Below are 17,792 nucleotides of genomic sequence, written 5' to 3'. Positions count from 1 at the left end.
CACTCACCCCCATGGAAACTCAGCCAGGCTGCCAGACCACCCTACACAGAGCCCACTGCGCCGCTGTTCCCTGATTAAAGCTTTACTGGATCAACAGCAATAAAGCCGTCCCAAAGAAAGCCATCTGAGGCAATGCCCTTTTTTAAGAAAAACCACTCTCTCCACAGGCAAAAACCACTGAAAAATAACACAGCTACATCAAGGCAGTTTCGCTGGGTCTCTGCAAAGGCCCTCCTGGTGTTACCTGGAGGCGAACCAGGTGCTGGGGGTCTGTCCATCCCCAGAGAGCTGGGACACGGCGCGCCCACCCCACGCTTCTGGGTGAGAATGTCAGCGCCTGCTTATAACCTCCCGCATGGAGGGCGGACTTCGAAGCTGGTAGTGGAATGACGGTGGTGTGGCGAGGAGGAGCGGTCTGGAGTCACGCCCCTCGCCAACCAAAGGCCTTCCTCCCGACGGCCAGCTCTGCGGGAGGATTCAGGGTTTGGCACGCGGAGGCCAGGACACAAGGATGACCACCCCCTCAACCCCAGGTCCAGCCTGGACACTGATGTGGTCATCACACAGAAACCGGAAAAGCAGCCGGAAGCTCAAAGCCAAACAGAGAGCCCAGCGGGGGTGGGGCTGAAGCATCTCCCAGCTCGGCTCAGGGCCAATCTGGGACAGCGGCCGGGAGAGCCTGGCTTGCCTGGGCCCTTGGCCAAAGCCACCCTGAGCCCCGAAGGCCGGATCTGGATGGGCCCCCACCCTACGCCCCCCGCCGGCCAAGCACCCTCTGCGGCGTCCCACGTCTGAGGGACGGCCAGCCGAGCCCACCCTCCTCCTGGGCCCTGAAGCCGTCTCCGTCCCTCCCTCCCCCAGCACTGCACCCCACCGAGCCCCTCCTCCCCAGCCAGTGCAGGCCCGGTCAGTTTTCCTGCGGGGGTGGCCGCATCCGCCCCCACCCCAGCCTCCCTGACTCTGGGCCTGCCCTCCGAGCCCCTCCCAGCAGTGCAGACACAGAACTTTCTGGAGCCAAACCCAGGCACATGGAGTTCTCTCCCACCCCTTCTGGGACTTCTTGGCCCCCAGGATGAGGCCACCCACCCACCAACCACACCCTGCCTCCTTCAAGGCAGTAGCTTCGAGGCCCTGTCACCTCCCCAAGGGATGACCCCGCCTCCCATGGGCCTTCCCCACTGCCACGCTCCTCCCAGACTCGGGACCCCTCAAAGGAAACACAGCCTCACCCATCGCTCCCTCACCCTGAGGGCCAGTTGCGCACAGGCTTAATAAATCGTTCCCTAAGAGCCAGACAGTCCAGAGCAGCGGTGCCAACTGCAGGAAGAGGTGGTCAAATCCAGGAGGTCGTCCTGGAAGAGGTGAGACTTCCAGCAGACTTTAAAGGAACAGAGAGCTCCAACAGTGCTCGGGAAGGCAGGCCCTCGAGAAAAGAGGCAGCCCACCCATACCCCGTCATGCCAGGAGAATCCCACTGCAAGCGACGTGACCGCCATTCAACTGACGGGTGCAGAAAGGCCCTGGGCCAGATATCCGCCAGAGAGAGCCGACCTGTGGCCCAGCACGGTCCCCACACACTGTGACTCAGACAGGAACCAGTGCCTGGCGCGTCCTGGAGAGGGCAGTTTCCAAAGTGGAGGGTGGGACCCGCTCGTGACCCAGCACCCACCGGGAGCCAGGAAGCAGGCCCACCCGAGGCCAGAGACCCCGGGATCTCACACAGCCACGTAGCAACCCATTTTACAGAGCAGCCAAGTGAGACTGGGGAGCAGGGGGACGGAGGCGCTCGTCCAGGGCCCACGTCCGCCGTGGGGCAGGCCCGGCCCGGCTCCTGGCCACCCTGCAGGAGGGGGCGCGGCTAGGACCCGCTGGGCTCACAAGCCCCCTGGGTGCCCACGGGCTGCAGGCTTCGGGAGGCCTCTCCCCCAGGCCTGGCCTCGGACGAACCCACACATCCCCAGGAGGCCCAGCACCTCCCTCCGTCTTCGAGGCCCACCGCCAGCCCCTGGCCAGGCCCCATCCGAGGACATTCCCACTGTCCTCAGGGACCCAGGGGCCGGCACAAAGGCCCCAGCCCCCCCTCCCGCCCCGCATGTCACAGTGGCCTCAGGTGCCAGCTGAGCCCGAAGGCGGGCGGTTTGGCCAGCGAGCCCGGATCCTGCAATAAATTACCTCCCCGGCGCTCTCGTGTGACTCCACAGCTCGGCTCGGCCTGAGCCTGCCTGGCTAACAGATGTTTTGTTTAAGCAGCTAAATTACCACAAGTACACCCAAAGAGATGACAGGCCAATCTCTCCCAAGGTTTATTTGCATGAAGAGTAGCGTGTGAAAATTCTATCTAGACTTTTTTCGGGAAAAAAAAAAAATTTTTTTTTTTAAGACACACATGAGTTGAGAAAAGAGAAGGGGTGTCAGCCCACGAACTGCTGATGGGAGAGTCCCGACGGGTATAAATTCCCACCTCGCAGGAGCCCTCTGCGTCCTGCGGGAATGGCTGCAGAGGCCGCGGGCGCGGAGGCCACAGCAACGCAGCTCCACCTCAAACCAGTCGACGCAGACAAAGCCCCGTGCTTTCTGAGCCTCAGTTTCCAAACCTGTCAAATGGGTGCTGATGATGCCTACGTCACAGGGCTGCCCTTTGCCTCCACCCTGTGACTAATCGTCACCCCTTCAGCATTGCCAGGAGGCCCAGGAGGAGCCCAGAGCAGGCACGGCGAGACAGGGGGCTCTGTCTCACCCAGGGGACATGGGAGGGACTGGACACTCCCGCTGGAGACACTGTCCCGGCCGGGGCCACCCCCCACCGCCACCCAGAGGTGCCAGCCTGCACCTCCGGGAGCCACCAGATGGTAAAGCAGGAGAAAGGCTGGCGGCCGGAGCCACTCCACGGGGGCGGGGTGAGACACGGCCTTCTGCCTGGGCCGACCACTTCCCACCACCAGCAGGAGGCCCAGGCGGGAGGGAAGGGGCAGGCAGGGGACCCCAGAGCTGGTCCAGGGCACGGCCGGGCCACGGCCACAGGGCCGCAGCATCAGCAGAACCCACTGTTCAGTGGCCACCACACTGCCTGTTTCCTGGCCCGCGGTCAAGAGGCAGGCGGGGCTCCCGCCAAGCAGCTAGGGTGGACAGTGCCCTCGGCGGCCTCAAGGAAAGTGGACTCGGGGCCCCCAATAACCAGAGGAGGTGGGCGTCATCACCCAGACGTATTGGGATGCAGGGAGGCCAGAGAGGGCACAGGGGAACGCAGACAGAGCGGGCCTCGTGACTCCAGAGTCCACTCCGGGCGTCCACGCCTGCGCCTGGGCCCAGCAGTGAGCCACCCTGCTCCCAGGAAGCAGAGCCGCACAGCCCACCACAGAGAGAAGCCAGACCGTGAGCACACACACACACACACACGAGGGCTGCGGACGGTGTGGTTTACAGCCTGGGTTCACGACTCGGTTATTCACTCCAGACAAGGCGTGTGTCCTCCATGGCCCACCCCTCAGCAGCGGCCACGGGAACAACCAGGAAGAGCACCGCCCGCACAGGACCCTCCAGCGGGTCGTCCCCAGCTCCAGCCTCCCTGCAGCCCTGGGGCGGGGAGGCTCCGGGAATCTCACGTCATCAGCCAGCTCAGAGTGGCCGAGATGCTCCGACTCTGCCAACAACCCACGTGGCTGGGGGAAGCAGACGCCGCGTCTGCAGGCTGGTTCCCAGAGATGATCACAGCTCCCGGGACAGCCCTCCTTAAGGAGCAGCAGAAAAGGGGGCTTGTCACCCAGACACAGAGACTCACGGAGTCAGGCGCTTGGCGGCTCGCCTCAAGGGTGAGTCCACACACAGAGATCCTGGGCTTCCCCTGAGGAGACCCCAGAAGCCCCAGAGCGTCTCCCTTCCACAGTCACTTCGCTCAGTCATGTCTGACTCTTTGCGACCCCATGGACTATACAGTCCATGGAATTCTCCAGGCCAGAATACTGGAGTGGATAGCCTTTCCCTTCTCTAGGGGATCTTCCCAACCCAGGGATGGAACCCACGTCTCCCACATTGCAGGTGGATTCTTTACCAGCTGAGCCACCAGGTAAGCCCCCTCCCTTCCACACTTGGAGGCATCTGCGGAAGAACGGATGGCCCATTTTACAGGTGGACTAACTGAGACCCAGGCACAAAGCAAGTGGCCCAAGGCCTCCCTAGGGCCCATCTTCTCTCATCACCTCCAGGAAGGCACGTGGGGCACAGGGCATCAGGACACGGCCCTTCTGCACACAGAGGCTTCCGTCTGCTGGGCACCGGGCCCAGCCTGGCCCTGAGCTAGCAGGCCCGAGCATCTTCCCCTTCAGCCTCACGATCCTTCTGAGCAGGAGGAAGCAGTGTTCTCCCACAAAACTCGGAGACAACGGGAGACTTACCAAGTCAGACACCAGGTAATAACAGGCTTAGGTGCCTGCAAACGCCTGGCTCCCTCCCATGCCCCTGGGCGGGGACCGTCATCCGAGGACCCACCCCTCCAGGAGCATCTGTCCCCCGAGGCCACCAGCAGAAACCCCCCAAGCGCCGTCTCACAGGCAGGAACAGGAGACGGAGAGAAGGAGCCTCGACCCACCCGGGCAGGAAGATGTGGCCAAAGAAACCGTCCGGCCGTCAATCCCCAGACGGCCCATCGGGCAGACCCCTCATGCCTGGGACCCCACCTGGGCCCCCAGGGACGGTGGCTGGTCAGATCGACCCGTCCCATCAGCCCCCACGTTAGGGCGCTCCCAGTGCAGGAAGGCAGGGTGCCGGACATCAGGGAGGTGAGCGCCCAGTTCCCACTTGGCCTCCGCGGAGACACGGCCGCCGGGCCGAGAGGACAGGCAACCGAGGAGGAAGGGGAGAAAGCAGGAAACAGACTCAGAGCCAGAGGCCGACCAGGCTTGGCCCGGCCCGAGACTGACAAGCCAGGAGTGGGGGCTGGGGAGTCCCCACCCCACCCCCACCGAGCCAACTCACAGGCATTCTGCGAGGCTCAGCTAAAAGGCACTTCCTCTAGCAAAGTTCCCTGCCCCCACCTAGACTGGGGGACGCCCCCACACCCCTGCCCCCACCTAGACTGGGGGGCACACACAGCCCCAGCTCCCCCACCCACCCGACACGGAGCCCCGAGCAGTGACGGAGCCCAGGTCTTCCCCAGTCTCCTCCCCCACCGACTCCCAGGCCATTCACAGCCACCCTCCGAAGCCAGCCCTGTTACTGCCTACAGAGGGGCCCGGTCCTTCTGCAGATCCTCTGCCAACAGGGACTCCGGGGAAAGCTCCCGGGGCGGAGAGAGGGATGGCGTCATGTCACCACCACCCGACTCGCACAGACAGCCACTTCCCTCAGCAGCGGCAGGCAACATCCGCAGGGCTGACCACCCCAGGGCCCAACGTCCACCCCAGGGCCCGACATCCGCAGGGCTGACCACCCCGGGGCCCAACGTCCATCCCGGGGCCCGACATCCGCAGGGCTGACCACCCTGGGGCCCAACGTCCACCCCGGGGCCCGACGTCCGCAGGGCTGACCATCCCGGGGCCCAACGTCCATCCCGGGGCCCGACATCCGCAGGGCTGACCACCCTGGGGCCCAACGTCCACCCCGGGGCCCGACGTCCGCAGGGCTGACCACCCCGGGGCCCGACGTCCGCAGGGCTGACCACCCTGGGGCCCAACGTCCACCCCAGGGCCCAACATCCACAGGGCTGACCACCCCAGGGCCCACAGTGGTGACCCCACCACTTCTGTCTGCCCAGAACCCAGGAGTGGTGACAGGGGCCCGGGATCCCCTACCCCGGGCCATGCCCCTCGAGGACAGTCCCCCCGAGTGCACGGCACCCACGGCAGGAAGCTGCTGCAGGAGGCAGGCCATGGCCCCCGGCCCCGTACCGGCCCCCCGGCTCACCTCCCGTCTCATCTCAGGGCGGCTTCCCGGGCCCAGCCTGAGACCCCCCCACACGAGGGTGGAGTGGGGCTTAGGCTGGATGTTGGGCAGATCTTGCCACTCAGAGGAGCTCATCCAGCTTTCGGAACCCCTGCGGTCAGCACCTGCGTCCCCAGGCTACAGACAAGGCAGGTGATTTACCCAACATCACAGGCCAGACAGTGACAGACACAGGCTCTCCCTTCCCTGTCCTGTGTGGACCGGGGCAGGCCCCGCGGGCCTGGCTCACCCCACAGGCACCGTGGGCTGGCACTGCTAAGGGCCCACGGAGGAGTCTTAGGTCAGAGGCAACACTTAAGTGTTCTGGATCTCTAAATACACTGTTTGGGAAGCTCCCTGACAGTCCGGTGGTTACGACTTCAGCTTCTAATGCAGGGGCGTGGGTTCAGTCCCCGGTCAGGGAGCGAAGACCCCACGTGCCTCGGGGCCAAAGAAACGAAACAGAAACGGCACTGGAACAAATTCAGTGACGACCTTAGAGCTGGTGCACGTCAGGAGACTCTTCAAAGTAAGTGAGTGTACGCTGTCCGTGCATTTGCCTTGACGCACGTGGGGTCGTCGGACGTGACTTAACATTCCTTTCGGAGGAAGGACCAGCTCGGGGCAGGTGTCCAGGCCACGCACCTCCTTGAGCGCCTCTCGAAATCCTCCGCCCAGCCCCACGAGGGTGGTGCTCCTGTTCATTGCGGTAAGGTGTATAGAACACGGGCCTCCCTGGCGGCTCAGGGGTAAAGAACCCGCCTGCCAATGCAGGAGACGGGGCTTTGATCCCTGGGCCGGAGGATCCCCTGGGAAGAGGAAATGGCAACTCATTCCAGTGTTCTTGCCTGGAGAAACCCCTGGACAGAGGAGCCTGGAGGGCTACAGTCCAAGGGGTCGCGAGAGTCAGCCATGACTTGACGACCAAGCAACAGCGACGCATATGAGGGGATTCCCTAGTGGGCTCGTGGTGAGAACTCACTGCTTTCACTGCCAGGGCCTCGGTTCAATCCCCGGCCGGGGAACTAAAACCCCACAAGCCTCACAGCCCAGCCAAAAAAAAAAACACACACACAACAAAATCTAGAACTTTCCCATGTTGTGCGACAACTACCGCAATTAATTCCAGAACCTTCCGTCACCCCGAACAGAGCCGTACCCATTGGCAGTCACCCCCCTCCCCTGCTTTCCCTCCCACCCCCCTCCCCGGTGACCAGCAACCTGCCCTCTGTGTCCATGGATTTGCACATCCCGGCATTTCTCAGAAACGGAATCACGCGGCACTTGTCCTCCTATGTCTGGCTCCTGTTACTCAGCATAACGTTTCTGAGGCCCAGCCACGCCGGAGGGTCTCCGGGCTCTGTTCCCTATGGCTGAGGGCACCCCAATGACTGGTTAGGCCACACGCTATTTACCCATCGCCTGCCGTGGAAGATGCTGTTTGTCCTCATCCTACAGAGGAGGAAACCGAGGCTCCATGAAGGTCAAGCTCAGGGGCCCACAGAGATCCGTGGCAAAGCCCAGGCTCCAGCCCCAGGCCCTCGCCACACCGACTGTGCCCCGCCATCACGAGAGAGGGGCGTCGGGTCCCTTTATGGCGAGCAATCCAGAGGGGAGGGGAGGGCACGCGCCAGATCGGAGGGGAACCAGTGGGCCCCCCGCCCCATCTCCAGCCAGGGCCACACCCTGCGGCCCTGCCTCCCACCTGCTTCCTCTGAGCCCTGTGGTGACAAAGGAATTGAACCACTTCAGGCAGAGAGAGGCCTCCCGCATCCGGTGGGCGCTCAGAATCCACCCGAGCGAGGGGTCTATCAGGCGGAGACGACAGCGGCTCAGCTCTGAGAGGCACCCCTCGCGCCCAAGACTCCTCGATGCTTTTGCCTCCAGTCCCAGCAGCCAGACAAGCCGGGGAAAGGGAGCTCAGATGCCCCGCCTCTGGCGTGGAGGGTGAAGGGAGGGTCTCGGAGCTTAGGGCCAGGGAGGGAGCGTCTCAGGATGTGGCTTCAGGACCTTAAGGGTCTAGAACCTTCCACCTCCCCAGGGGGCCTTGGAGGCATGAACAGACTAAACCTCTCCAGCTGCCCTGAGCGCCGGGCACCGGGAACCAGACACCCGGTGTGGCTGAAAGATGGGGAAGTCCATGCTGCACGCACGACCCTCCACCTTCACGGGGCCAAACCAGGCAGGAACACTGCCAACCACAGCCAGCCCCACGGGGAGGAAGCCAAAACCCAGGCCTTGGAACCCCTGCGTGAGGAGGGCCAGCCGGGTGAGCCCAGCCCAGGACTGCGTGGCCGGGCAGGCGACTCGGCGACTCGGAGCCACAGCCGCCCAGAGGGCTGCACTGGCCCCTCATCCGGGGGCCGGGGGTCGGGGGTCACCCACGAGCTCCGCACCGTGCCTGCACCCCACCCCTGATGGCATCCTACGCGTGTGAGACAAATACGCCCATCAGGCAGATGTGGATGAAGCCTGGAGAAGTATGGACAGTGTGTTTCAGAGGGAGACGGGCAAAGGCAGGGCTGGGAGGGACGGGGAGGCGCGCGGAGCAGAGAAACATCTGGAATCAAAACCTGCCCACCTGCGAGGGGACTGCAGTCAGGCGACGCGCCCCCTCGCACGCTGCCCTGCCGCCCCCTACGTTCCAGCACACACGCCTCCTGCTGCAGCCTCGAAGCCCCAGCAGAACGGATGAACTGGTCTGAAGGCAGTGTGGAGACATCTCAAAAGCCCTCTGACAGCAGACGACAGCAGACAAGTGCCCGATCCGGCAGAGATGACGAGGCCTCGGGGGTTAGGTCGGGTGGGGGCCCATCCCTGGCAAGGCCTGGAAGCCACCAAGCCCACGGCGGGATGGGAGGCCAGGCAGCTGGCGGCCGTGCTCCCGCCCGCCCGGACCCGCTCTCACCGGATACCACATCCGCAAGCTGCCTCTGTCACCAAAAGCACAAAACCAAACAAACCAACACAGGCGTTTACAGCCTAAAGCTTAAACCGGCTCAAGGGGACGAGGAGTAAGTGTGTTAAAGATAAATATTTTAATCCTTATATAAACTCCGCGTGACGACAGGTCCCACAAAACAAAGCGTGCATTCCCAGCAACACGCAAGCTTCCGAAGGTGGGGAGCTTCACGTGGGGGCCGCCCCACGGGGTCCTGTCCCGGCCGGCGGGCACCCCGAGCACCACCCCACCTCCATCTGGGGCCGCGTGGTTATTATTCTTGTTTATGTCTGGGATTCAGAAACTGAAACGGTCTGGGCGGCCACAGGATGCTGACCTCCGGAGAGTCCCCGGAAAGTGTGGCGCCTCAGAGGGCTGAGAACACGGACGGAGCGGGGAGAGGGGGGTCGTCCAGGCTGAACTGGAAGCTTCTCTGGCTGGGGGGCGGTGGGAGGGTCCATCCCACCCAGGCCAAGAGCCAGCTCCCGACCCGGCACGCATGAGGTCCGTGCCCCCGCCCCAACTGTCCTCCTGAGTCAAGCTCAGGGGCTTCACCAGGGAGGAGCAGAGCCCCAGGCCACAAAGGGCCAGCCGCCCAGCGTGAGGGTGCGGAGCGGCAGGGCAGGGCACCACCCACTGAGCGTCAAGGTGGAGCTGGGCAGCCGGCCGGCTCTGGGTTCAGGCATTGCGCGTCCCCCGCCTCCTCACCCACGGGGACCGTGTCAAGGCTGTTTAGCTGGCAGAGACGGAGGAGCAAAGTGAAGGGCACCCTAGGGGCCAAAAGACCTGGGCGGCTTGGCCCGAGGCCTCTGCCATCAGGCAGCTGGGTGTCCCAGGGCCGCCTGTCACCCCTCCATTCACGGGGCACAGCCGCCCAGCGCTGCGCCTCACAGGGTCTCCCGAGGCCCAGGGGAAGTGCCATGGCCGGCCTGCCAGGGAGCAAAGTTTCTCAGGACAGAGCATGGCCAGGCAGCAGCCATCTGCCGGGGGCAGTGAGGGGTGCGGAGTGGGAACCCTCTACCCCTGCCTCCGCCCCCACTGAGCCCCACCCCTGCAGTAACCACCAACCTTGAGTTACCTGAAGGCATCTGGTTTCCCAGGGCAGTTTAGGCGCCACCTCCTCCATGAAGCCCTCCGTGGCCTCCCTGCCCCCAGGAACCTGAACATCCACATCGGCTGAGGACCAGCACAGCCCCAAAGGACAGGACAGCAAGTACTGCGCCAGCCAGCCAAGAGCCGCTCAGAAGGAAGCGGCAGAGAGAACGGGTGAGATCCTTTCCGTTAGGCCCACCGGCCTGGGTCCTCCATGCCCCCCACACACACCACCTGGGGCAGGAGGGGGGTGGAAAACCCGGGGCCTTGGCATCCCACAGGGGGCCATACCACCAAGAGGCCTTACAGCTGTCAGAGGCGAAGGGAGGCCAGGTGGATGGTGGAGGCCCTGAGCCGGGAGGCCGCCAGCGAGCCAGGGCCAGTGACCAGCCTGCGGGAACAAGCTGGCCACCTGGGCGTGGGGTGGAGGCACGGCGTTCAGAGGCTTACCAGGCCTGGCGGGAGGCAGGCCCACATTTTCTCTCCAAATCCTCCCGACGGCCTGAGAGGCGGCCACAGTCAGCCCCGGTCCAAGCAGGGAGACCGAGGCCCGGCCAGCCAGTGGCACGTCATCACAGGGTTCTCGCCGCAGCCGAGCAGCCGAGCGGGGGCCCCCTCCACAGCCGCTGCAGGCAGCTCAGCGGGCTGAGGGTGCAGAAGCCCAGGTCACACACGCTCTGGGGATGTGGTGAGGTCATCGCCACCGCGCTCAGCACGGTTTCCGGGCACCAGGTGAGCCCGGAGGAAGCCTTGTTCCCTGGAGCAGTTCCTGCCTGAGCAGCCCGTGCCAAGGGCTCTGGATACAAATGGAGACATAATTGCAAACTGTGATGGGAACGGGGAGGGGAGGATCCCCGGGGACCAGGACACGGGCAGGCTCTGGGAAGAGCTCTGAGCAGGCAAACCGCAGCCTGGCTCTCCCCAGCCTCCGGGCTAAGAAAGGTTTTCACATTTTTAAATGGTTAGAAAAAAAAATAGTTAATTTGTGACACGTGAAAAGTATCCGAAATTCACATCTCCTTCTACCGGCGCACAGACCCCCCCACTCCTTCACAAATCATCCAGACCGCCTTCGCCAAATGAGGGCAGAGTCCAGTGCTGGCGAGGGGACCATCTGGCCCACCGGGTCCGGAATATTTACTACTTGGCCCTAAACAGACAGCATCTGCCAACTCCTGATCTGGGAAGACAGGCGGCGGTGGGCCGGCTGGGCGCCAGGGCAGGAGCGGGACCCAAGGGGCAGTCAGGAGAGAGGTCCACCTGGGCGTCACCCCAGCAGCCCTGCCCTCGTCCTGGGAAACCTCGGCCGCAGGCACGGCCTGGACACAGGCACAGATGGCGGGGCCGGAGGGCACCTGGCTGCCCGCGAGGGGCCAGCCGCGGCCGTGTGGAACCTCAGGGCCAGAAATGGCTCCAACGAGGCCCCAGAGTGGGGTCACCGTGTGGCTGCCTGCCCTGGCCAGGCCCTGGGCCCAGGCACAGCTGAGTCCTCATTCCAGCACCGACACGCCCCGCTTCCAGGCCCCAGGCCACATACGGACACCACGGGTCACCCCTCAGCACAGCCTCCCGCCCGGGACTCAGCAGTGCTCTCCCCGCCCGCCAGTGGTCACCCCAAAGCCGGGGGCTGTCACAAACAAACCACGTTCCCCCGCCGCCAGCCCGTGCCCACCCACGACCAGGGCAGGGGACGCCCGCCAGCCTTCCCGGCCGACTCCAGACCCAAGCCTCAGCCCCTGGCCTCCCCTCCGACACACACACCCAGGCTGCAAGCGCCCCTCCCGCCAGCACGTCAGCGCCCGGGGCGCCCCGCGCCCGGCCTCTGCGCTCCCCTCCCCCACACCCAGTGGGTGCCCACGGACCCCGCCACCTGGAAATGCCAGTGCTCAGGAAGTCTTCGGCATCACCCCCCTCAGGAGCCTTCCCAGGCATTTGTCCTAATCGCCCTCCTCGCATGAAATTTTAATACCACAGATGCACTGGGTATCTGCTCTTTTCTCTCGGTACATCTGCGCTTGATGCAGGAAAAGAACATGCCTTCTTCATCCCCACAGATCTGATCTCTGGCCCCTTGGGCGTGGGTTACGCACAGTGTAGTCTTAGAATTAACGTGACGCGGTTCTCTTTCCTTTTTTAATACGACCACCAGGAACTGTTTTAAGAGATGGATGTCGCTCACATTTTTCTACTTGGCGGCACCGCTACAGACAGAAAACAAACAGACAGGTGAATGCGTGTAGCCCTGTGTGCACAAGACACACACACACGTCTGTGTTTACTTGGAGCACACGCGCACACACTGCCCAGGTCTGAGCGCTAAGCGCAGGCAGGGACACCGCAGCAGAGGTGCGTCTGCAGCCAGATCCCAGCTTCACACCCACCTCCACACCGCAGACCCGGGGGCCCTTACACCAACGGCTGGTTCCTGAGCTGGGACAAAATAAAACACAAGATGACCTCAAGTATCCTGTGCTAGGAAGGCGACAGAGCTCAAAAAACGGTGGGAACGTGTCAAAAAGACACACAGAAGCAGCTTCAAGCAGCGGCCCCTGGTCCAGCCTGAGACCATCTGAGCATCAAAATGAAGGGTGATGGTGACTGACGGGAATCCACGGAAGGGAAGAGGAAACCACAACCCGGAGCGGCAGAAAGAGGGGGGGGAAAGGAAACGGGAAGGGCAGAGACGGGGAGCGAGGACCTGCTCAGTGCACCTCCCGGAGAACATTCGCGATCTACACGGGGAGACGGACACCGTGGCGTCGAAGGACTTCAAGCTGACACCCCCAGCGAGAAACCCCGCACCCCCTGCAAGACAGGATCCAGGAGGCACCGCGTGGCCACTCCACCTGCTCCAGGTCCAAAGCCTGAATCCGACACGAGGAACCGGTGGCTGAACCCAAAGGCAGGGACATTCCGCGACAAAAGGGAAGCTTCAAAAGCGGCGAGGTCGGGAAAATCAAGGCGAGGCGGACCGGCCGGCCCGGCCCCCAGGTGGACCCTTGGCTGAGATGGGTGTCTGTGGAGACTCGGGTCCAGATTCGGGTAGATTCGGTGGTGGCAGCCTCACCACTGTCTTCTGGGTCCGGGGGGCTGCGGAGGGGACCTTGTCTGTAGGAGACCTGTGGCGGCGCAGGGCGCCAACAACCTCTCACGGGGGTCAAGACAAGTTCAAAGTCAAAGCAAAATCTGACTTAGCAGAAAAGGCTCCCTTGCTTCCCCGGGAATGGGCCCTCGTCTCCCTGCTCCCCGCCAGCCCGGGGGCCACACCCCGAAACCTTGGGAACCGGGTCTCCCTGCCTGCGCTCAGGGCCTCTCCGGACACTCAAAGGGCACTTCTCCATCCTCGGGCGCCTCAACGGCCTGCTGCGCGTCCGGCTCGCCGGAAGCATCTCAGAGCGAGGACCAGGCGCCTGCCGGGCTGCGCTTGTTTCTCAAAGGAAGGCTCAGAATGACCCAGGAGCAAACGGGGGGACGGCTGTCAGAGGCCCAGAGACCCCTTGGGAGGGCTCACATCACACGGCCCTGGGGAGGGAGGGCAATCTAACCAACTCCAGGGTTTGGAAGGGTGAGCAGCGAGCGTGTTCTGAGGGATGCTTGTCACTGAAGCAAACCACGGGGAGCGCAGGGTCAGAGGTTCACACCGGGACACGAGAGGCCAAGGGCCAGGCTCGCAGCACTACAGGACAGGAGGGAGTGAAATCAGAGCCGGCTTCCTAGAGGAGGTGGCTGCTAGACTCAGCTCCCACAAGCAGACGCAGGCCAAAAGCAGGGGCAGTCTCCCGGCACGGGCCCAGCACAGGCCTGCGGGAGGGGCAGAGGGCTTGGCATGAGGGAGGCTGCAGGCGCGGGTCAGGGGAAGCCCTCTCTGCTGGCCCTGCGGGCTGCCTCCCCAGCCTGTGTCTTCGAGCAGGAGGCTGGGCGGCTGGTCCCCAAAGGTCGAGACTGAGGACTAAACGCAAGGGCTGGCTGCTGGCATCAGCAACCTCAGGACGCCATAACCCAAGCTGCTCGGGACACACAATCTCGTATTCGGATCAGCAGATTGTGGCCATGCCTAATTAGTTTAATTAAACCCAAGGTGGCTGCCAGGCATTTTGGATTAAAAAAAAAAAAAAAATTAAAGCACACCCTGCCAGCTCCAGAAGGGCAGGACAAAGGAGCAACTTGGGGCTGCCTGAGAAGCCTTCCTCGTTCCTGGCTCTGCACACGGGAGACACTCAGTAAGTGCACACGGCTATGATGCGTCTTCAGGGCCAACAACCCAGCGGAGGTCCACTCTAATGCCCTGAGAATAGGATGTCACCTGTCACAGGAGAGGCCAGAGCAGCATTCTGGAACGAGGGGACTTCGGGCAGGCCTCTGGGCTGGCTGGGGCCATGGAGAGGCGCGCAGGGGCCACAGGGAGATGGAAAAGGGCCCCGCCCACTGGCCAGCAAAGTAGCCAGACCCCACAGGAAACAGGCAGGCACGCCCCGCCCCACCCATGGAAACAGACACACACCAGGAACAAGCTGAGAAGCAGCCCCGGAGCGCCGGTCAGAAAGCCAGGAAGAGGCCAGAGAAAAGGTTTCTGAAATCAGAATTTATTTAAACAGTCCTGAAAGGGAGGCCCAACCTCATGTTTCCATTTCACCACCAGTTACCTGTGTCCCTCGCCCTCTCTGAGATGTAGCTGTCTGATTTATGAAACAGGGGTGGGGACTTCCCCAGCGGCTCGCTGGTTAAGAACTCGCCCGCCAATGCAGGGCACACGGGTTCGATCCCTGGTCGGGGAAGACCCCACTTGCCACGGAGCAACTAATCCCGTGCGCCTAGACCCCACGCCCCGAAACAAGAGAGTCCACTGCAGTGAGGAGAGGGGTACACACGCGCGCATCACAACAAACAGCTGCCTGCTGCAGCCGGAGAAAGTCCACGCGCAGCAGCAAAGACCCGACGCACCCGAAAACATAGTAAGACAGGAACAAGGGCGGCCTGTGCCTCCCAGGACGGGCAAGAAGGGGCAGCTGCAGTTTTCTTGGGGCGCAATCACCACGGACCAGGAGGACCACGTCCTCTTCCCTCCTCCGTCTCGGGCACGAAAGAGCCCCAGACAGCGAAGAGCAGCCGCACAGACAGACCCCACGTTCCTCTCCCAAACCCTGCACAGCCAGACGCGGTCCACAGAATGTTCTTTAACTGGGAAGACACAGACAGGGCTCCCCAGCTAGCCCAGGTTTACGGAGCACCCACAACCAACCCCGTGCCAGCCACAGACATACAAAAACCGGTATGGCCAGCTCCACCCTCCATGAGACGACAGGCATGGGGGTCCAGCCGTCAGCCACAAGGGGCCACGCCTGCCCAGGTCCAGGGAAGACTGCTAACGTTCAGTCAGCGCACAGCACCAAGGACGTTCTCCACCTTCCTTCGTGGAACCCTCCATCACGGCTGTAAGGCGGCCACTACTGCCGTCCCCACTACACAGATGGGGAAACTGAGGCCCTTAAAGCAGTCACTGGCAGGAGGCGACGGTGCCCACCTCACTAAGAGCACTCGCCCGTCGGGCCTCCCCCCAGCCCAGCTCCCCTTGGCGCCCCTTCACCCGGGCTGGGGTGGGGGGGGGGGTTCCAGGGACCCCAGGAAGTCTCTGCATTTCCAGCACTGGGGCTGAGCCAGTTACCTACCAGTGCCCAGCGGGAAGGGGGTGGGGGGGGGCCAGTTCCAAGACCCAGCCCTGGCTGTGCCCCTCCGCCAATCAGCTGCGGGGGGTGGGCAGCCCGGCTGCTCACAGCCAGAGGCAGACACTCCGGGCCCAGCTCTGCCCCCAGCAGCTCCTGCTCCCCTCAGTTCCTCCAGCCCTAAAACGGGTCAGTTCTTCCCAACCCCCCAGGGAGAGGGCTGGATCTGTAAGAGCACCCCGCAATCAGGGCACCCGGCCCCAGGACCTGGGGCTGCTCAGCACTGAGAGGGCCCGGGTCGGCGCTGGCCTCAGGGAGCTTGGGGCCCTCCCTGGGCCATGTGCCACCCTGGAGCGGGAGGGTGGCCCCCTGCCCCCTCAGGACTCCTCTTTGTCAGAGGCCGCACTATCCTCCTGGGGGATGGGAAGGAGGAGTGCCCCCATCTCCTTGGAAACGCGATCACAGCCAAAGGGCAGAGGGCACACAGGCCAGCCTGGAAAAGCAGTGACTCATGCCATCCCTCCTCCCCAGCTCACTTCGGATGTCACACTTGTGAAGGGCCCTTGTCCATCCAGGCTTGCCGAGGGTCACAGAAGAGGGGCTCTGCTGCTGGCCTGCTGCGGGATGGCCCCCTCAGAGGTGCTGGGGTGGGGCTGAGGGGCCAGGAGAGCAGGAAGCAGCCTGCCCTCTGCTTGTCTTCACCAAGTTCCTTAGAAGCCAGGGAGGCAGCTCCTGCTGGCCAAGCAGACATTTTCCTGCCTGCCTGCCGGGCAGCCACATGCGCCTCCGCCGCGACAAAGGCCACGCTTGAGGGTCCTGGGGAAGCCACGAGGGGCTCTGGTTCCCACCGAGTTGCACGATCCGGGGTCGCGGCGCTGCCTGCTCCCTCCCACGGGGGTCAGGAGGAGGCTGAGGCCGGCGAGGGGGCGGCCCACCCGCTCTCCCGGCCGGCTACGGCTCCCGGCTCCGCCGGCCCCTCCCGCCGCGACCCGGGGCCCGCTGCCTGTCGGTTCGCCTTCCAGGGCGTCCAGCCACCAGGCGCAAAGCCAAGGGACACTACGCCTGAGGAGGCCACCGGCGCGGCCGGATCTCTGGGGTCCGCAAGGGCCGGGACTCGCTGGGTCCCGCCGCCAAGGCCCAGGAGGGAGAGCGGCGGTGGTGAGCGCCCCGCCGGGGCTCGACGTGCCCACATTCCCGGGAGGCACGGACCCAGCAGCGGGCGCTCCCAGGCAGTGCCCGGAGGCGGCAGGGGCGCGCCCCGGGCTTGGGGGACTTTGGCTAACTTCGTGCCTCTGGGGATCGCCCCTCGGAGCAGCCGGCTCCAAGGCCCGGGGCGCGTCTACTCTCGGCTCCCCGTCCAGCCGCCCGCCGACGTCCCCGAGGCTGCTGCTGCGATCCGGGCCCCGGGGCCGCCCGGCGGCGCGAACGGCCGCGCACCGGGGCCCCTCCCGGCGCGCCCGGACCCTCACCTGGGACATCTGCGGCCGGAAGTTGACGTCCTTGAGGTCGATGGAGCCGGGGGAGAGGTTGTGCAGCAGCTGGCACAACAGGACGCCGTCGCGCAGCGCCTGGGCCAGGTCGAAGACCACGGCCGAGGGCCAGACGACGCGGTGGTTGGGCGGCAGGACCCTGCAGTCGATGAGCCAGCGGCCGCATTGCCGCCACTGCTCCATGGCGCCCGCGCCCGCCGGGCCGGCCAGCTCAGGGCCGCGCTCCGGCCAAAGTGCGGCGGCCGCGGGGCATCCCGCCCGCCCGCGCGGGGCTCGGCGGCCGGGGCGGGGCTTCGCGCGGGCGGCCCCGGGGCCCCCGCCGCGCGTCCGCTCCTCCTCCGCTTCCTCGGCTCCTCGCCCACGTGCGGTCGCGGGGCGGGCGCCGGGCAGCCGGCCGGGTCCCCCTTCACACACGCAAGTCCCTCCAGGCCCCGGGCCGGGCTCCGCGCAGCCCACCGCCGCAGCGCCCCCCGATCCGCGCCGCCCGGCGCCTCATTCTGCGCTCGGGGCGCCCCGCGGCCGCCGCAGCTCCTGCCCCGCCCGAGACAAAGGCCCGGAGGGTCGCTCGCTCCGCGCGTCCGGGGCCTGGGCCGCCCTCGCCGCCGCCGCTTTGTTCGCCCCGCCTTCGAGTTCAGCGCGCGGTGCCCGGCTACCCGACTCTGCAGCTCGGCGGCTCCGGGGCGCAGGGGGAGC

The 17,792-nt window shown here is 64.6% G+C and overlaps 1 protein-coding gene across 4 annotated transcripts in view; it reads right to left on the bottom strand.

The window, feature by feature from the left end:
* Window positions 1-17,282, bottom strand: part of VAV2 (vav guanine nucleotide exchange factor 2) — a 179,879-nt gene extending 162,597 nt beyond the window's left edge. For all 4 annotated transcript variants that reach the window (XM_068980463.1, XM_068980454.1, XM_068980471.1 and 1 more), the window contains exon 1: window positions 17,079-17,282. In XM_068980463.1, coding sequence (XP_068836564.1) covers window positions 17,079-17,282 — 204 coding nt within the window. The remainder of the gene's footprint in view (window positions 1-17,078) is intronic.
* Window positions 17,283-17,792: the final 510 nt, after the last annotated feature.

This window comes from Capricornis sumatraensis, chromosome 1 (assembly GCF_032405125.1).
Source record: "Capricornis sumatraensis isolate serow.1 chromosome 1, serow.2, whole genome shotgun sequence".
Lineage (NCBI taxonomy): Eukaryota > Metazoa > Chordata > Mammalia > Artiodactyla > Bovidae > Capricornis > Capricornis sumatraensis.
Note: the sequence above shows the minus strand (reverse complement) of the source record. Positions and strands in the feature narration are given on the sequence as shown.